Source organism: Talaromyces proteolyticus, assembly GCF_021365285.1.
Source record: "Talaromyces proteolyticus strain PMI_201 chromosome Unknown BGW36scaffold_1, whole genome shotgun sequence".
NCBI lineage: Eukaryota > Fungi > Ascomycota > Eurotiomycetes > Eurotiales > Trichocomaceae > Talaromyces > Talaromyces proteolyticus.
Genome location: NW_025764277.1, coordinates 3,572,412 through 3,589,789, shown reverse-complemented (window position 1 = coordinate 3,589,789; position 17,378 = coordinate 3,572,412). Strand labels below are relative to the sequence as shown.

General features: G+C 48.0%; 5 protein-coding genes across 5 annotated transcripts; 4 read left to right on the top strand and 1 right to left on the bottom strand.

The window, feature by feature from the left end:
• Positions 1-702: 702 nt before the first annotated feature.
• BGW36DRAFT_393423 (AvaB protein) lies at positions 703-6,372 on the top strand (the record flags this gene model as incomplete). The annotated part of the gene is made up of 9 exons (XM_046217805.1): positions 703-759; positions 936-1,008; positions 1,058-1,644; positions 1,697-2,321; positions 2,759-2,772; positions 3,097-4,678; positions 4,727-5,732; positions 5,790-6,278; positions 6,330-6,372. The coding sequence occupies 9 exons, from the start codon at positions 703-705 to the stop codon at positions 6,370-6,372; spliced, it is 4,476 nt and encodes a 1,491-aa protein (XP_046078589.1).
• Positions 6,373-6,660: 288 nt separating this feature from the next.
• BGW36DRAFT_422491 (uncharacterized protein) lies at positions 6,661-6,960 on the bottom strand (the record flags this gene model as incomplete). The annotated part of the gene is made up of 1 exon (XM_046219705.1): positions 6,661-6,960. The coding sequence occupies one exon, from the start codon at positions 6,958-6,960 to the stop codon at positions 6,661-6,663; it is 300 nt and encodes a 99-aa protein (XP_046078588.1).
• Positions 6,961-7,146: 186 nt separating this feature from the next.
• On the top strand, positions 7,147-9,962 carry BGW36DRAFT_368486 (HbrB-like-domain-containing protein). The gene has a single exon (XM_046215000.1). The coding sequence runs from the start codon at positions 7,314-7,316 to the stop codon at positions 9,786-9,788; it is 2,475 nt and encodes an 824-aa protein (XP_046078587.1). The 5' UTR covers positions 7,147-7,313; the 3' UTR covers positions 9,789-9,962.
• Positions 9,963-10,689: 727 nt separating this feature from the next.
• On the top strand, positions 10,690-11,499 carry BGW36DRAFT_422489 (uncharacterized protein; the record flags this gene model as incomplete). Its single annotated transcript, XM_046219704.1, has 1 exon — positions 10,690-11,499. The coding sequence occupies one exon, from the start codon at positions 10,690-10,692 to the stop codon at positions 11,497-11,499; it is 810 nt and encodes a 269-aa protein (XP_046078586.1).
• A 1,937-nt stretch (positions 11,500-13,436) lies between these two features.
• BGW36DRAFT_286699 (uncharacterized protein) lies at positions 13,437-16,356 on the top strand (the record flags this gene model as incomplete). Its single annotated transcript, XM_046210438.1, has 3 exons — positions 13,437-14,166; positions 14,219-16,137; positions 16,198-16,356. The coding sequence occupies 3 exons, from the start codon at positions 13,437-13,439 to the stop codon at positions 16,354-16,356; spliced, it is 2,808 nt and encodes a 935-aa protein (XP_046078585.1).
• Between the last annotated feature and the right edge of the window lie 1,022 nt (positions 16,357-17,378).

Below are 17,378 nucleotides of genomic sequence, written 5' to 3'. Positions count from 1 at the left end.
GTCTGCTTTGTCTGCTTTGTCTGCTTTGTCTGCTTTGTCTGCCCTTTTGCTTTTCGTATGCTCGCGTGACTCTATGCTACGTTGCGTCCGGCCTGTCTCTTCTTCTCGAGCCCCGATCTACCTTTTTGGAGACTATATTCTAGACCTTGATCCTGCCATTATCATCACTGCAGTGTGCTGGCCATACTGCGCGGCCAGACTCGGACTCCCCCGTTGTTCTAGGCGCGCTGTGGGCAATGAGGGGAACATCGTCACCGCCGAGGGGTCTACCGTCTCAACACCGAGGTTCATTTACGACACGCTCCGGTTTCAGTTCGTGGTTAATAGCCATTTTCTACCATGGATGCTGCCGACTCCCGAACATTGCAAGCCGCCGAACAGCTAGAAAGCTTCCTCCCATCAGGTGACGTCTGAGTGCATGGCGTCTCAAAATTAAATACCGCGACAATTGCCCCATAAATCGGCGGGGCGTTGACGGCTGGACCATCTGACTAGAAGCAATATTCGATCCTCGTACGATTTACAGTGCTTAGGCGGTGAGAGCCCAGCTGATTAAACTGGCTGCTCGTTCTCTGTCAGCAACAATTGTTTGTCGAGGGCAGCAAACAAACCTCGTCCATGTAACATTGAAAAGCTTGCTGAACTCTGTCACTCAAAAAAGCCAATATATGTTGATCTATCACCAACCGATCGATCGACATCATGACCCAGACAGCCGTGACCGTAACGCAGAGGGCCCATATTCGCTTCAGTATTCCTGTAATTACTCGCTACCCCATCCATTAATTTTTTAAATTCTTCGTTGTGGTTTTGTTCGTTCTGCTTTCCTACCATTCAAAGCTGGGGTTACTTACTATATCGTCACATTTTTTTACTCGCTTCCTTTGGCGTCACTGTTGTGTTAGCGGGCCCCTGATGCTAACGCTGTTGCTCAGTCAGATGACACGAAAATATGTGTCGTTATGGTTGGCTTGCCAGCCCGGGGAAAAAGTCTCATAGCTGGAAAAGGTATGCTCAAATAGCTCTATCATGCATGCACTAGTCTAACGATGATTAGCCCTTCGATATCTTGCTTGGGTGGGAATCGCGGCCCGAATTTTCAATGTAGGCACATATCGCCGTGAGAAGTCGCCTCATCCTGTAGCAACCTTCTTTGATCCGCACAATTCAGAAGGAGAAAGAATGCGACGAGCCGCCGCCGAGGCAGCCGTGTCAGACATGCTCAAATGGTTCAGGCAAGACAACGGCGTCGTGGCTATATTTGATGCGACAAACTCGACGAAAGCCAGGCGAGCATGGATTCACAAGACCTGTGAAGAAGCCGGTATTGAGACTCTTTTTGTGGAATCTTTGTGCGATGACGAAGAGATTATTATGAACAACATACTTGAAGTCAAAACGACATCGCCAGATTATAAAGGACAAGATCCAGAAGTCGCTGCCCAAGACTTCCGCAACCGCATTCGCAATTATGAGAAGGTTTACGAGACAATAAGTGAAGACGAGAAATCGTACACTTACGTCAAATTGATCAACGTGGGATCCACAGTTATCATCAATCAGATAAAGGACTATTTGTCAAGCAGACTTGTCTACTACATTCAAAATCTTCATATCAAACCTCGGTCCATCTGGCTATCGCGGGTATGTGATCAAACGAGTTCTTCTATGGCTATCAAACTAATCTGATACTTAGCACGGAGAGTCGGAGTTCAATTTAACAGGAAAGATCGGTGGCGACTCCGATATCTCATCTCGTGGAGAAGCCTATGCTCGAGCACTTCCTGGTCTTCTCAAACAATCCGGCGTTCCACCGGGTGCCAAACTGACGATTTGGACATCGACTCTAAAACGTACGATACAAACAGCACGGCATCTTGCTGCAGAGACTGGCTATGAAAAACTAGAATGGAAGGCTCTCGATGAACTTGACTCTGGCGTCTGTGATGGCCTGACTTACGAAGATATTGCTGAGCGATATCCCGAGGATTTTGCAGCTCGAGATGAGGACAAATATAACTATCGCTATCGGGGCGGAGAATCATACCGTGATGTCGTGATCCGGCTCGAGCCAATCATTATGGAACTCGAGCGCAGTGAGAATATCATCATTGTCACCCATCAGGCGGTCTTACGATGCATTTATTCCTACTTTCACAACATGTCACAAGAACAAAGCCCGTGGATGGAGGTTCCTCTCCACACCTTGATCAAATTAACGCCTCGCGCTTATGGAACTGAAGAGAAGCGTTTCAAAGCGAACATTCCTGCTGTATCCACATGGAGAGGCAAAGGAAGCTCGGCCAAGCACCAAGAACCAGGTGAAGCGAGTCATTAATTTCATTATCGGAGACCACCACCAACAAGATTGAGTATTGTTCTGTTTCTTTATATATCGCACGCACCACTTTACGAGTTTCTCAATGACCTTTTCGCCTCTCATCTCACCTCTCTTTGATACTGCATCTTAAGTACTTGAAGATAATTCTTCTTTGGCCCGGAATGGCAATGTTGTTGCTTCCTGGGGATGTATTAATGCACATGGCATGGCATGGCGTTGGATGACACGATACATGATTATATAAATGGGGTGGGGAGGTTTTAGCAGCATTGATCGGGATATGTACTCTCTGAACCTGGGCTGTTCCTGCTTTCAAAATATAAAAGATTTACCAATGTATATGTTGCAAGGGAATAAGATACCTATGATGAATGAGTACTCAAGATACTTAGCCACCTTCTAACAACCAATTTCCAGGTCATTACCTTGAAGTAGGATCTAAATGTAACACAACAAAACAATATATCGCAATCATAATAAATCAATTGATCTACAAGAGCTATGTTGAATATTGGTCACATGACACCCGTCATTACGGGGCACGCGGATGCTATCGATCATGACCGCCCGCAGCTCCATGCATGCATTGTCCGACAGACCAGCCATGAAGCTATTGCGCAATGCAGCGCACTATCACTAACCCCGCATTCTACAAATTATGATTAACCCCGCTAGAGTTCGAGTTCCCCGTCTCGAAAAGGTAGGAGGCTATCTCTGCTGCGAGCGCTGTCGCAGCCATGTTGTCCGCCTTCAAGCCTCGGCCGCTCGTCGAACTCAAACCCCGCGATAAATCCAAAATCGAGTCGATCCTTGCATACGGCGATCGCCTGCTTGTTGGTTTGAATAATGGAAATCTGCGAGTGTATCGCGTCAACGAACAAGCCCCGGCTAGAGACGTTGAGCGAAACGGTCATGTTGTTGAGGACGCGGCGGCGGCTAAGGACGACCAAGAAACGACATCTGCCTCCGCAAAGTCAACGGATCTCCTTCGCGAAGAGGATAAGTTCTCTCGCTACAAGATCGATCAACTGGCGTTTATCAAAGAGGCGAATGTTCTAGTCTCTCTTTCAGGCGGCTATGTTTCCTTGCACGACTTGCAAAACTATGATCCTCAGGAGCAGCTCACGAAAACAAAAGGAGCCACCACGTTTGCTGTGACGTCAAATGTTGAGAACGATATGGAAACGGACGTCCCCTCGATCGTCTCCCGTCTCGCTGTAGCCGTTAAGCGCAAGATTCTCCTATGGACTTGGCAGGATATGGAACTCAACCCGGATACGGCTGAAATTACACTTGTTAGTGGGATCAAAACATTGACGTGGATATCTGGGACGAGGTTAATTGCTGGCCTTACTGCAAACTATGTTTTGGTGGATATTGAGACTATGGAGCTTAGGGATATTGTTGGGCCCGGGAGTATTGGAGGTGGTCCTGGGCAGGAATCAAGCCGACTCGGAGGAGTCGGAGTCGCGAGCATGAGCTATATTGGAATGGGTGGAATTGTTCCTAAACCGTTGGCTACGCGGCTGGGCGAGGGACAAGTGCTCTTAGCAAAAGATGTCAACACACACTTCATCGACATTGACGGTGCATCTCTGGGCAAACGGCAGATCCCATGGAATGCCGCTCCCGAGGCTCTGGGATATTCATACCCATATCTATTGGCATTACAGGACCCTTACAAAGGTACCTTGGAAATACGGAACCCCGATACTCTATCCCTTCTTCAGTCAATATCTCTTCCTTCTGCCAGTCTGCTTCATATGCCGCATCCTAACATCAGCTTGGCGCATGCTGGCAAAGGCTTCCTAGTCGCCAGTGACCGTGTTATATGGCGTATGGATGCTTTGAGTTACGACAACCAGATCGATGCGTTAGTCGATAGCGAGTATTTGGATGAAGCGATCAGCTTGATTAGCATGCTGGAGGACGCTCTCTTGGCTGACAAGTCGGGTCGGTTACGTGAGATTCAGTTGCAGAAAGCTCAAAAGCTGTTTCATGACCGCAAATACCGGGATGCCCTTGATCTCTTCGCCGCCGTTTCCGCGCCCCCAGAGATTGTCATTCAACTATACCCGAAAATAATTGCAGGTAATCTGTCGTCCATAGCAGAGGAGACTGGAGAAATCGAAGAGAATGGAGCGAATTCTTCAGAGCGTACCAATGGACTGCACTCACATACAGAGGAAGCAGTTGCTGACAGCTCCGCGCCTGCTAAAACTTCTACTTATGCGCCTTCTCTTGCTTCTTTTCTCCGTGGCAAAGGGGATGAAGGTAGTGACGATGGAAGCATCCGGGGGAAACCAGCTGAGAACACCCAAGGCGAGAAACACTTAGGTATGCACCGCCTCATCGTTTGACTGACATGATACTAACTTTTCGCAGAAGGGAAAGATTTGAAAGCGGCCGTGCGCGAGCTTCAAGGTTATCTTGCTGATGTTAGACGTCGCTTCCAGAGATTCTTAAACCCTAATGGCACTCTACGTGCTGGATCCTTGCACCACGGTGGAGAAATCGATGAGTTCGAAGAGTCTGTGCGAATGCTGCTTGGTGTCTCTGGAGAGATTGATGAATCTGATTTCGAAGAACGATTGTGCGAAAATGCCAAACTGGTAGACACGACCTTGTTTAGAGCTCACATGTACGCCACGCCATCCTTAGCAGGCTCCCTGTTTCGAATTGCGAATTTCTGTGACCCGGACGTCGTTATGGAAAAGCTTGAAGAGAGCGGGCGCGACAATGAACTTATCGACTTTTACTATGGGAAAAAGATGCATCGTCGAGCCTTAGAGCTGCTTCGGAAATTTGGACATTCACAAGCGAAAGACGAAAATGATGATCCATCGGCTCATCTTCGCGGTCCTGGCAGAACTGTTGCTTATCTACAGCACCTCTCTCCAGAGTATATTGATCTCATCCTTGAATTCGCGGAATGGCCTCTTCGAGAGGATCCTGAGCTCGGTATGGAAATCTTTTTAACTGATACTGAGAATGCCGAGACACTACCGCGTTATCAAGTGATTGAATTCCTCGAAAAAGCCGATACAGGACTTGCTATCCGCTATCTTGAGCATGTGATCGATGAACTCAATGACATGAGTCCTGATCTCCATCAAAAATTACTGAATCTTTACCTACACAGGTTACTGCGACATAAACAAAGACAAGAGACGTTTGACAGCGAAGACGACTTCCTTTCATGGAAGGAAAAGTTTTTGGCATTTCTGAAATCGAGCTCTCAATATTCACCTGCTAAAGTTCTAGATCAGCTTCCGCGTGAAGACCCCGACTTTTACGAAGCTAGAGCAATAGCGTTTAGCAAAATGGGACAGCATCGACAAGCACTTGAGATTTACGTTTTCAAATTACATGCGCATGAGAAGGCAGAAGAGTAAGTCGGATTCGTACTCTCAGACTAAAGCATGTTCGATTTCTCATATTTATCTAGGTATTGTAATCGTATTCACGTCACTGAAGAAGCAACCTCTACGGAGGTATCTCCATCTCAGCGTCTTGCGCCAACCGACGCCGACGAAACGAAGCCCCCAATCTATTTGACGTTGCTATCTCTCTACCTATCGCCTCCACATGGTTACGACGCACAGTACGGTCCAGCACTAGACATCCTGGCCAAACACGGCTCCCGCCTACCTGCAAAGTCCACACTCAACCTGATCCCGGAAGACATTGCAGTTCAAAACCTCGAATTCTATTTCCGCAGTCGTATCCGCGCAGCTAGCTCTATTATGAACGAGGCGCGCATAGTTTCGAACCTACAGAAGGTACGAAACATTAAAACGCAGGCTCAGCTTCTGGTGGGAGAAGGTCTGCCAGACAACAACAAAGCGCGGAGTCGACATGTCACAATTACCGAGGAACGTGTGTGCGGGATATGCTATAAACGACTGGGAGGAAGCGTTATCAGCGTGTTTCCAGAGTATGTTCGCCTGAATGTCTCTTCGAACGTCATAGCTAACACGTTCTGCAGCGACAAGGTCGTCCACCTGGGCTGTGCCAATCGGATGACATAGACACATACATCGGATTTTGGGGTTGCTTATTTCTGTTCTTTACTTGTAATTTCTATGCATCGTTTGTCCCTATTCAATATTCGCATGTCTGAGGTCGCATCCAAGTTCGGTATTCGGTTTCATTGTTTTCGTTGTTGTGATTCTTCGCTTCGATTATAATCGGGGCGGCGCTTTTCCTTGCGAATGATACCCTGGGTGATGTAAAGTAGTCGTTTGAAATGTGAATACAAATTCAAATCGTTTCTTAATAACGCGTAGATCCCCAGCTGGCAGACTGGATTTAACCGCCTAGTCATCCTCAACGTTCTCCTCGCCGTAATTCTGCTCTTCCTTCGCTTCCAACTCCACGTCCTTGGTGCCGCCCGCCGCTTTCTTGTCTTCCTCCATCCGCTCGGTCAGAAAGATGTTCACTTCTCCCTGCACCAGGGCCACTAGTCCACGCAGCTCGGCTAGGTAGGCTTTCTTCTCAGCGACCGATTGACCCTTTCTCAGTGGCGCAGCCAGTTCATGCTGGTAGACCTGCGCTGTGGGAGGGTGGGGAGAAGAGTATGAGGCGGAGATGATAGGTTTGTCGCTGGTGGGTGCCATTGCAGGGAGTTGCTGGTCTGAAAATAGCAGCTCTAATAATTATGCGATAATCTAAAGAAGGAAGATTGATGAGGGGAAAAGAATAGACAGTGGGCGGGGGTTAAGTACGGCGTTAGTAAGCGGCGGCGGCAGTCAAGTCACCTCAGCTTGAGAGCCCTGCGATACCTTCAGCACTCATTTATCCATTATTCTTTCCTCGGCGTGGCGCAGTCGCATTTCCAATCTCCCTGCGCTGTTGCTGACCATGGGCCGTGGCCCTCGCTTCCTCCCTACTTGTCTCCGGCATCTACGATAACCACGCCAGTGCATGGTCGCCCATACCGTTCGAACACTCGTTGCCTGGGTATCCGACAATGCCCACCACCCGTCCTGACCTCCGAGCGACGCCCTCGCAGCAACCAGATAGTCGCTATCAATCCCGTCAAGTCGACCGCCCTAGCTCGTCCAGCAGTGATGCCTCGTCTGCCTCGTCGCAGGTGACCACCCTGTCCCGCCCTAAAAACACTCTGTATTCCCTCAATTCCTCTGCCTCCCGCCATCCGCCGCGAACCTCGTCAATTAGCGGCCCCAACGAGAACAACAGCACCAGCAACATCTCGTTGCCTTCTGTTACGACAACTCGACCATCTGGCGCTCCCTTGAGAGCGCAGAATGATCCCTACTCCCGCAAGCCATCCCCGCGAGGTCCGGCGGCCGAGCTACAAAGGCATCGGCCAAGACAACATTCACAGGGCTTCTTCGAACCGTCTCTGCCTACTGCCAGTCACACTGATCATAGTGCGATGATGACGGTCCTGACAGCTTCCCAGATTGCCGCTCAGGCGGCAATGCAGTCGACCCAGCACGTGCGGCACCGATCACAAACGATCCCGGATGATCGACAAAAGGGCCGAAAAGGAAGCCGAGACTCGCCATCCCCTTCCCCGTACGCACCATCGACTACGACTAGCGGAGGCGCGCGAACATATCAGAACGGACTCGTGGGTTCGCATGTGGCTGCAGCGACAACTGCTGCCAACGTGGTCTTTCCGCGAAGCCCGGTCTCGGAGGCTGCTGATCAGAAACACAAAGCAGAGAAGTCGAAGAAGAAGTTATTCTCTAAACCCAAACATATTGGAATATCCCGAGATAGGGATTGGAAAGATAAACCTCTGCCATCTCCTAGCAAGTTAGGGTTTGGAAGCTCAAGTGGACTATCTAAGATTGTCAGCGCGTCTACGACAAATTTGACCGAAATAAGCTCGAACAATTCGTCCATGTATAACCTTTCGAATGCATCTGCTAGCACGGTGGTGCCAGTGGAGAAGGGCGAGAAGGACAAGGACAAATCGCATAGACACCACTTTTTATCTAGGCAAAAATTGAAGCTTAAAGATGACCACTTTAATTTGCCATTGTCATCAGCTTCCAGCAACTCGAAACCGTTAGATCCGAACGCCCCACAGTCCCTCTACAGCTTTACACCATCCTCTCCGTTATCAAGTGGGTTTGGGAAGTCGGGGTTGGATTTGCTACATGGTGGTCGTGCCTTACGAGAGAAGAAGAGGGAAGAGAAAGAGAAAGAGAAAGCCATGGCGTCCTCACTGGACATAAACCGAGACGCGGAATCCGAGTGGCCCACAGGTGCTACCGGCCCTGCTTATGCCCCCTCAACGATGGGTAGTTCAGTGACCACTTTCAACAATGACGGGGTCAAGGAAGCCCTACAGGGGTTTGGTTTACATAACATGACTGCAGAGGATGTTTGGGATTTCCTCAAAGCAAAATTACTCGTCGTTTTCGATGGAGGGGATGTGCGTATCGCGGTGGAGGATTTGAATAAACTGGTGGTCATACATATCCAGCGATGCGTACAGAAGCTTATGCCCACGGTTGTCGAAGATTTGCGAGATCTTTTATATACGGGGTTCTCGACTTTGAACCATTCTATCAGTGGTGTACCTGATGAGAAGCTTATTCCACACCTGGTGCAGATATGGATGTCAGCGTTTGGAACAATCCTCCCATTCATTCAAGCAGTCTTCCTCCCATTAGATCTTGAATTAAAAGGTCAAGGGACAGTTATGAGCGCACGTGAAGCTAGAGAATTCTGGGGTGCTTTGCCCACAAATGCAGACTCTCCAGAAGCTGCTATAGGCGACGAACTGGACGTTCGAACCATTGTACTAGTTGCGTTCCGTGAGGCTGTTATTCTGCAGCGGTATGAAGGGCTCAAGGCAGTCTTCTCTCGGCTGAGTCTCGATACAATCGATGCTACCATCGGCGCTTTGAGTGGTACATCTAATAGCAGCAACAGCGGCGGCCGGCCAGCCACTGCAGCCTCTTTAGACCCGAACTACAGTAGCTTCAACTCACAGTCCTCTACGGCCCTCAATATTGCCGGTAGCTACTCTTCAGATTCCGTCAGTGCAACACGGAGTCGCGCAACCTCCAATACATCATCGAACCCAGATCAGCTCATCTTCCAATCCTTCACCTCGCCGCAGCGACAGCTCCAATCGTTCCGTTTCAACCAAACCCCCGATACCTCACACGTCATCACGGATACTGTCGGGCGTTTACTGCAATGCTTCAGCATCTTGGCCAGCGTGCAAAGCGGCGACGATGCCCAAGAACGAATCGAGACATTGATGAAGTCCCTCAAACACAACTGGCTCGGCCGAGGCCGTACTGGGCGCGACAGACGAGGCTTTGTCGGAACCAAGGTCCGGTCAGCTGCGCTTCCTCGCCATGATAGCGGGGATTCGATGAGTATGACGACCAATGGCAGCAAGTGGAACATTACCTCCTCGCCATGGGGGAACCTGAATATGAATAGTGTTTTGTGAATGTGTATGTGAATGGATGGGATGGATGGGATGGATGGATGGGATGGATGGAGTTGATGATTTATTTATGCTGTACAATACCCGAAAGCCGGCTCTTTCTGATCGGCAATGAAATGAGGATATATGCAATTCTATGATGTTCTTTTGTCTATATCATAACACTTTCTAGTTTCCAATAGCGATATCGCTTCAGCGTATCCGCTCATCCATCCGGTTATACGTACTCCTCTCGAGCATCAAATGTGTCTATTAAGCATTGGATTTGAAGTAAGACCCATTGACCGCGCGGCAGTGGTATATGCATGATCCTCCGTCAACTTCTATCTGACAACTGGCTATCTCAAGTTGTCAACATTTGATGTATTGCCATCATCCCCACTTTTTCGCGCGCGGCTGACGTGATCAACTCCCCCTGTTCCTTCGTTAGGGCTAGGTTTTTCTCGAGAATATCAATGTACGGAGTTAACGACAGCCACATTCTATGGGAAAACCCGAAGGATTGAAGAAGTTCCTAACTCCGAGTGCTTGTACCTGTTGGAAATGCGTTAACTTGTCATTGGTTGAACGAGCTCTTCCGCTAAGCACTACATTACATCTACTGGGCCGCGCGATATACAAGCTCTTTACTAGTCCAGGAAAAGGGCTGGTTCAGATATGCAGTTGTACAAGGTGAAATTAACACGCATAAATAAATCAGCTAACGTATGGGCTTTCATACGGACAGACGGAGATAAGCCGCGAACTGAGATGTTGCCAGAATTAGCCCGGGTTGAAAAGTATTTGAGACGTGCATTCCCTTGATACATTCCAAGATACTGATTCCCCTTTTCACCTTTATATCAAACCATTAATCGCTTATACCGAGTACTACCTGAACTTCCTAACTTATAACCATCTCAAGATGCCCGCTTCCAAATACGACAAGCTCCGCGACTCCAGGGTCCTTCTTCTGGGAGGAACATCAGGCATCGGCTTTGCAACAGCCGAAGCCTCCATTGAAGCTGGCGCCATAGTCATCATCTCCAGCTCAACCTCCAATCGTCTCTCCTCGGCTCTATCCAGGCTCAAGACGTCTTATCCGGAAGCAGCTACAGCGAACAGGATCCACGGCTACATCTGCGACCTGTCCCAGGCTGAGACCCTCGAGGCAAATGTCAAAACCCTTCTGGAGTCCGCCACGGACAGCAACACCCACAAACTCGACCACATCACCTACACAGCGGCCAATGTCCCGAGACTCCCTGGTCTGGCCGACTACCAAGCCTCCGAGACAAAGCCGTCCACTATCATCCTCCGCTACGATGCTCCCATTATCATAGGAAAACTAGCACCGGCATATATGAATCCCGGTCCGCGCTCCAGCATCACCTTCACCGGCGCATCGACCGCGAGTAAGCCGACTCCTGGTCGAGGTATACTGACGGCCTTGGGGGCTTCGACGGAGGGCGTGGCGAAGGGTCTCGCGGTCGACCTCGCGCCGATTAGAGTCAACGCTGTTGCGCCAGGAACAGTAGATACAGAATTACTCAGGGCCCTCGCTGGCCCGGATCCGAAGGCTCTGGCTGGATTTAAGGAGATGTTGAAGAAGGTGACGCTGCTGGATAAAGTCGGCCTACCGGAGGAAGTCGCCGAGGCTTATGTGTATCTGATGAAGGATGCTAATGTTACTGGTGCGGTTATCCATACAGATGGTGGGAGGTTGTTGAAGTAGAACGAGCCGCTCATAAGAGCCAGCAGAATCAAAGTTGGTGTCTACTCTAGTTGAGAATCTGAGCTGGGATTTGTTGTATGAGATATAACAATTTGTGATGAATAGTTAACTTCTAGTACCGAGCAAGTAAACTACATGTAGTAGGATAACCTTAAGCGCATACATGGATTATTTCCTTGATTTGTTAGGAAAGAGTTGAAAATATCAATGGTGCATTTGGAAACAACAAAGGATTGGAGACAGAAACTGGATACATCTGGAATAAGTGAAGACATTGATAGTCATTCGCATTTCAGAGCAACATTTGTATACCATAGGTACTGCAAGCCACGTGATAATTAGTTGCCTGAGGCTGGCTATTAATATAGAAAGCCCCACCACATTTAGATCAACCGTTGAACGGCGGCGTCCATAGAATAATATTATAGGAGTAATACAAAGACGATTAATACAAGAAGACACAGGGCGAAATGTGCGAGAACAATGAGCTTTCGAATGGCAAAGCACTCCACCCTCCGCATCACTTTGAACAATCCATGGCCATGCACACGCTGTTTGGCTGGCTGCAGCTACTAAGTAACTACTAGCCACTAGCTATCAGCTAGCCGTTGCAGCTTGCGTAGCTAATATATCCTGCATCATCAGCCTGACGGCCCACAAAAAGTCGGTGACGCATCACTTCATATCGGTGGCAGTTCTAGCTAATCGTGGCTCCAATCTAGGACATCGCTCTCTGCAACTCTGGTAAGAAACAGAACCAAGGAGACACCTGGAGACCCATCGATGTGCTGAGGAAATAACCGAATACATGAATCGAATAATGTACGAGTAGTATATGTAATCTGCGTGGCAGACATGAGATGCTTCGGGAAATATCGCCACCCCTGGAGGTGCACTCAGATTGTGCAGCAGAGATCGCCGTCATCCCCCATGCTATGCCCGAAGAGAAACGACAATAATATTTCGCACAGGGATAAACACAGAGTTATTTAATATCAGAAGAAGAACAAGGACAGTGCCCCGAAGGATGGCTCGTGCACCCCTCATGCTATACTGTACTCGGCTAGAGAGTGGTGGCACTCCGCATTACCCTCAGTTCAGCCTCGCTCAATCATCGCCCATCATCGCGCATCGCCGCCAGATCCTCCAATCCAATGGCGGCGCTCGCTGAACCCCCAGGGCCCAGGGCCACCTCAGCTGTCCCTCGCCGCCTGCCAATCGCCAGTCGATCCCCCCCAGGCAGACAGGACTGCCTGGAGTTTACCTACAGGTTGCTCGGAATACGGCTCGGCTGCCTGCGACGGTGTCGTCCATAAATACTCCTTCGGCTGCTATCGCAGAGAGGGTTCGAAAATATTAGGAAAGTGAAAGGAAAAGGAAAGGAAAGGAAAGTAAACAGAGCAGATCTATCATCCTTGCTCGATTTCTACATCTCCACTCGCTACTGGCCCCGTTCTGCCTCACATTGCTGCTTCACTTTGCCTCTCACCGCCCCAGCTCGAACAACTCATCCGTGCAACCAGATTGACTGGCTCTGCCTTCTGCGCTTGCTTGTCGTGTTTCTTTGTGCTGGTTTCTGGCTTGCCTTCTTGGCTCATCTATCATTCCGCCTTCGCTAGCGTCGTCCCATTGCGGATTAGCAGTACGACAAGGCGTTTCTGCTGGATATTCCTATAAGACGGATTTCTTTTCTTCTGTATTTCCGGGCTGTTCGATCTGCTTGATGAGAATTGAATTTATAAAGCTGTGACCTCGGATCAATGCAGCACGAAGAGGGGACTCCTCCAAACCCGCAGACCCCAGTATTCACTCCCACGTCAGAAGCCCCTCCTAACCAACGCGACGAGCAACAGTTTATTCAGCAACGACAAGTTACTGTTCCGTCCAGTATGTCGGACCATGAGGGCACAGAGCGGCAAACACCAACCGCTGAACCGATGGGTTCAGCCGCTTCATCTACAGTTGCAGCTACATCAACTATCGCAACGCCTGCTACAAAGGATGACATAGCCTCTGTAGCTGACCAAGTTTCCCCCAAGGTCGATTCCGCAAATAGCCCCGCAACGATAACGAAGGGCGACAAGAAGTTATCTTGTAAGAAACATAAACACAATGTGTCGAAGAAGAAAGATAGACTCAAGAAGCATAAGAAAAATACGAAGAGAAAGAATGTCAAGGAAGAATCTTCTTCAGAGGATGACACCACATCGGAGTCTGATGCATCAACTTCTGAATCGGAGGAATCTGAATCAGCCGAGTCTACTCCTGAGACTAGTGAGACTGACAGCGAGTCCGAGAAGCAGAAACGAAAACACAAAAAGTCCAAACATTCCAAGAAGAACAGAAGGAGACGACGTGGCCATAGGGACGAAGATGACTCTGATTCGGATTCAAGTACCAGTAGCGAGGAAGACGCTATCGCAAACCGGAAGGCCTTGAAACGATTGAAGAAACGCAAAGCAAAGAAAATTGCAAAGAAGCTTCTGTCTGACGATGAAGACGAAGAGGAAGAAGTAGACTCGGAAGACATCGAAGTACGCAGACGAGTAGCTAATTTACGATTAAAGCAGGCAGGGTCACGCCGCCTGCAAAAGTTGAAGGAAGAGTCGGGAAAGAAGGGTAAAACTAAGAGAGCTTCCAAGGTTGCCTTTAAACGTGTGGATGAATGTGAGTGCCAATTTTTATATCTGTGAGGGGTTTTTATTGACCACCACTTCAGTATGGGACAGCACGATCCATAATTACAAACTACGAGAGACACTTGATGACCCCGACGCGGATGAGTTTGATCAATACATTTTTACTGTACGTCGTAAATTTGACTGGGAGAACAAATACATGGAAACCGTGGTAGATATTAAGAGCAAACCTCTCCGAGAGGCTCTGAGCACAGTCATGGAAGGCGTCAAGGCCGTGAGCTTGGTAACTGATAAGCCAATTGTGGATCCGAACATGCTCTTCCTGTATCTGGAGGAAGCCCGAGCTCACATGAAAGAACTTAAAAAGCTCGTCAAAACAGAGAAGAAGAAGAAGGCTCGCAAACTAGCCGCCATGAAAGCTGCCCATTTGAAAGTCCTAATCAAGTACCTGGACACCGATTATGCGGAGACCAAGAAGACACTATACCCGTTGTTAGATTCTAACATGATCACCTTTGATTTGCTCTGGGCTTTGTTCAAACCAAATACTATCGCCTACACTCCTACCTACGGCCATGCCGATGAGCCTCGGGCATTCAAGATCGAGTATGCCACCAAAGAATCATCGTTCATGAAAGGGACATGGTATGTTATCGAGGGTAAATACCTCGAATATGACGGCAAGACTTTTGGTATGGGCAACATGGCAGCAGACGTGGAATCTTTCAAGGGGGCCCGTAAGATTACTAGCCTCGCTTGCTATCCTTTGAAGTACCGCCGCGATGCCGATGATGTTAAGACCAAGCTCATCGAGCGTGGCAAAAAATTCGTGGCATTGCGTGGCATGAACTACCGTTTTCACAAGGGCATGGCTTTCTTCAAGAAGAAGCGTTCTGTGATCAAAGTCAACATTAATGGTCGGGTTATGATTGACCCTGCCTTACACCGCCGGATCAATCCAAACTATGCTATAAGCACCGTTCGACCGAAAGATCCCGATATGCTAGACTCTGACTCCGAAGAAGGTAGCGACGACTGCTGTTGTTGCGCTTCCTCGTCAGAGGACGATCATGCTAACGGCAATGATGACTCGGAGCCTCCTCGCCCTAGATATAAGTTTGTCCGAGACAAGCAGGGCAAGGCACATATCATAGAGGTTGAAATTGATGAAAATGGGAATGAAATTCCTCCCAAGGAAGATTTCGATAAACTTGAAAAAGACAAGGAGGGCAGCATGGAGGAGCCAGAGCTGGAATTCACAGAAGAAGAGCTTCTCATTGCAAGCCCCGTCGTGTTGGGCTTTGCTTTCGGGGAAAAGCTCTGGCTCGAATTCAGTGTTTCAGGTGTTAACGAAATTGAATGGAACGACGGCGCCTTCGATTCTCTTGTTCTACCAGACAATCAAAAATCTATTGTCAAAGCTCTCGTCGAATCTCACACCTTCCACGCCGCCGAAAACATCGATGATGTCATTCAAGGAAAAGGAAAAGGCTTGGTTGCAGTATTGCATGGTCCTCCAGGTACCGGCAAGACGTTAACAGCCGAGGGTATTGCTGAGCTCTTGAAACGGCCTCTCTACATGGTCAGTGCGGGTGAATTAGGCACCGACTCGCGCAGTCTCGAAGGCGAACTGAATAAGATTCTGGACATTGCACACTCGTGGGGTGCTGTCTTATTACTCGACGAAGCAGACGTGTTCCTCGAGAAACGAACCATCCAGGATATCCACCGTAATGCCCTTGTTAGTATCTTTTTGCGCTTGCTGGAATACTTCCAAGGCATTCTATTCCTTACAACCAACCGTGTGGAAACCTTCGATGATGCCTTTCAATCCCGTATACACATTGCCTTGCGGTACGGCGATCTTACTCTCAAAGCCAAACGCAGTGTCTGGAAGATGTTCCTCGACAAAGTCAAATCAATTGATGGCGTCCAAACCAGCGAGTTTACCGACAAGGATCTCGACGTGTTAGCTCGTCACAATCTGAATGGCCGTCAGGTATGCTATGCTACTTTTCTTTTTCTTCCGTTCTGAGAACTTAAATACTAACATCCACAGATCAAAAACTCCGTTCGTACAGCGCAAGCACTGGCTGTTAATGAGAAGTCAGCTCTATCGATGTCTCATATCAAGCGTGTTCTTGAAGTTGCAGAGACGTTTGAACAGGATCTCAAGGGTGGAACAGGATACATGGATGCAATGCGGAGTTATACTTAGATCGTTGTTTGATTTCACATCTCTTCTCCTGTACCTCACCTTTGCATGTTTGCATTCCTGGATTTGATTTTCAAGATTTGCGTTTATTTTCCCCACTCCTCTGCATTTGATGAACTATGCTAGCGAATGCTTTATCTGTGATGTTCATTTGCAATTCTCCACTGCATCGACCCTTCAGTCCGACCAAGTTGAGATCCAGAGCAATTTAAGAATTCAATCTCAGTTCCTTTCTATGTATACATAGTAAATAATCTAACGGACCAAAAATTATTGCGGATATCTGTAGACCTAACAGAATATTATAGGACATATAAAAATTAATTTATAATTTATTTTCTTTTGAAGATACTCTCAAGGACGTTTATTTCCTTAAAGTACATTGATGTACATAGATATTTCTGAAAACGCTTATTATCTATAACATTAATTCTTATTCACGTTCGCGCGCATTAAATTTGTAAATTGTTTTATCTCTATAAATAAGATATAATTGCTTAATAATAATACTAGTTGCCACAGACAGTATAAGGACTTAGTGAAAAAAATCTCTATTGTTCCTAGCTTAAATATCGCACGTTGTAAACGGTGGTTTACCACAATTGTGGTCTATAAACACTAAGGGATTCAACAGGTTTGTGAAGGATATCAGGCGCTCAAAGGAGGAAAAAGAAAAGAAAGCTTCGAAAAAGGGGTAGTCTACCACAATTGCGGTCTGACAGAAATTGCACATTCTATATTGCAATGACAGGGGTATTAGCAGCTGTAATTGGCTGCGATGCAGGGCTGAATCTGGTGGAGAGTGCGATAATGGAATTAGCCAATAGGATACATTGTTGTAGCGCGATTCTGGTACATTCAAGCTCGGGCAAAATTGCTGTCATTGGCTATTGCCGAAATTCGGGCCCACGCATCATTTCCTTGTATAGAACTACACAGAACTAGTTGTACAGACAAGGCTGAGGGTGATTTTGGTTATTATTTATGGTATGAATGTGTGTATTCGGGAAAGAGCCAATGAACTG

Bases quoted from the DNA above. Each gene is read 5' to 3' on its own strand.
- BGW36DRAFT_368486 (XM_046215000.1), top strand. From the start codon at position 7,314: ATGCCCACCACCCGTCCTGACCTCCGAGCGACGCCCTCGCAGCAACCA.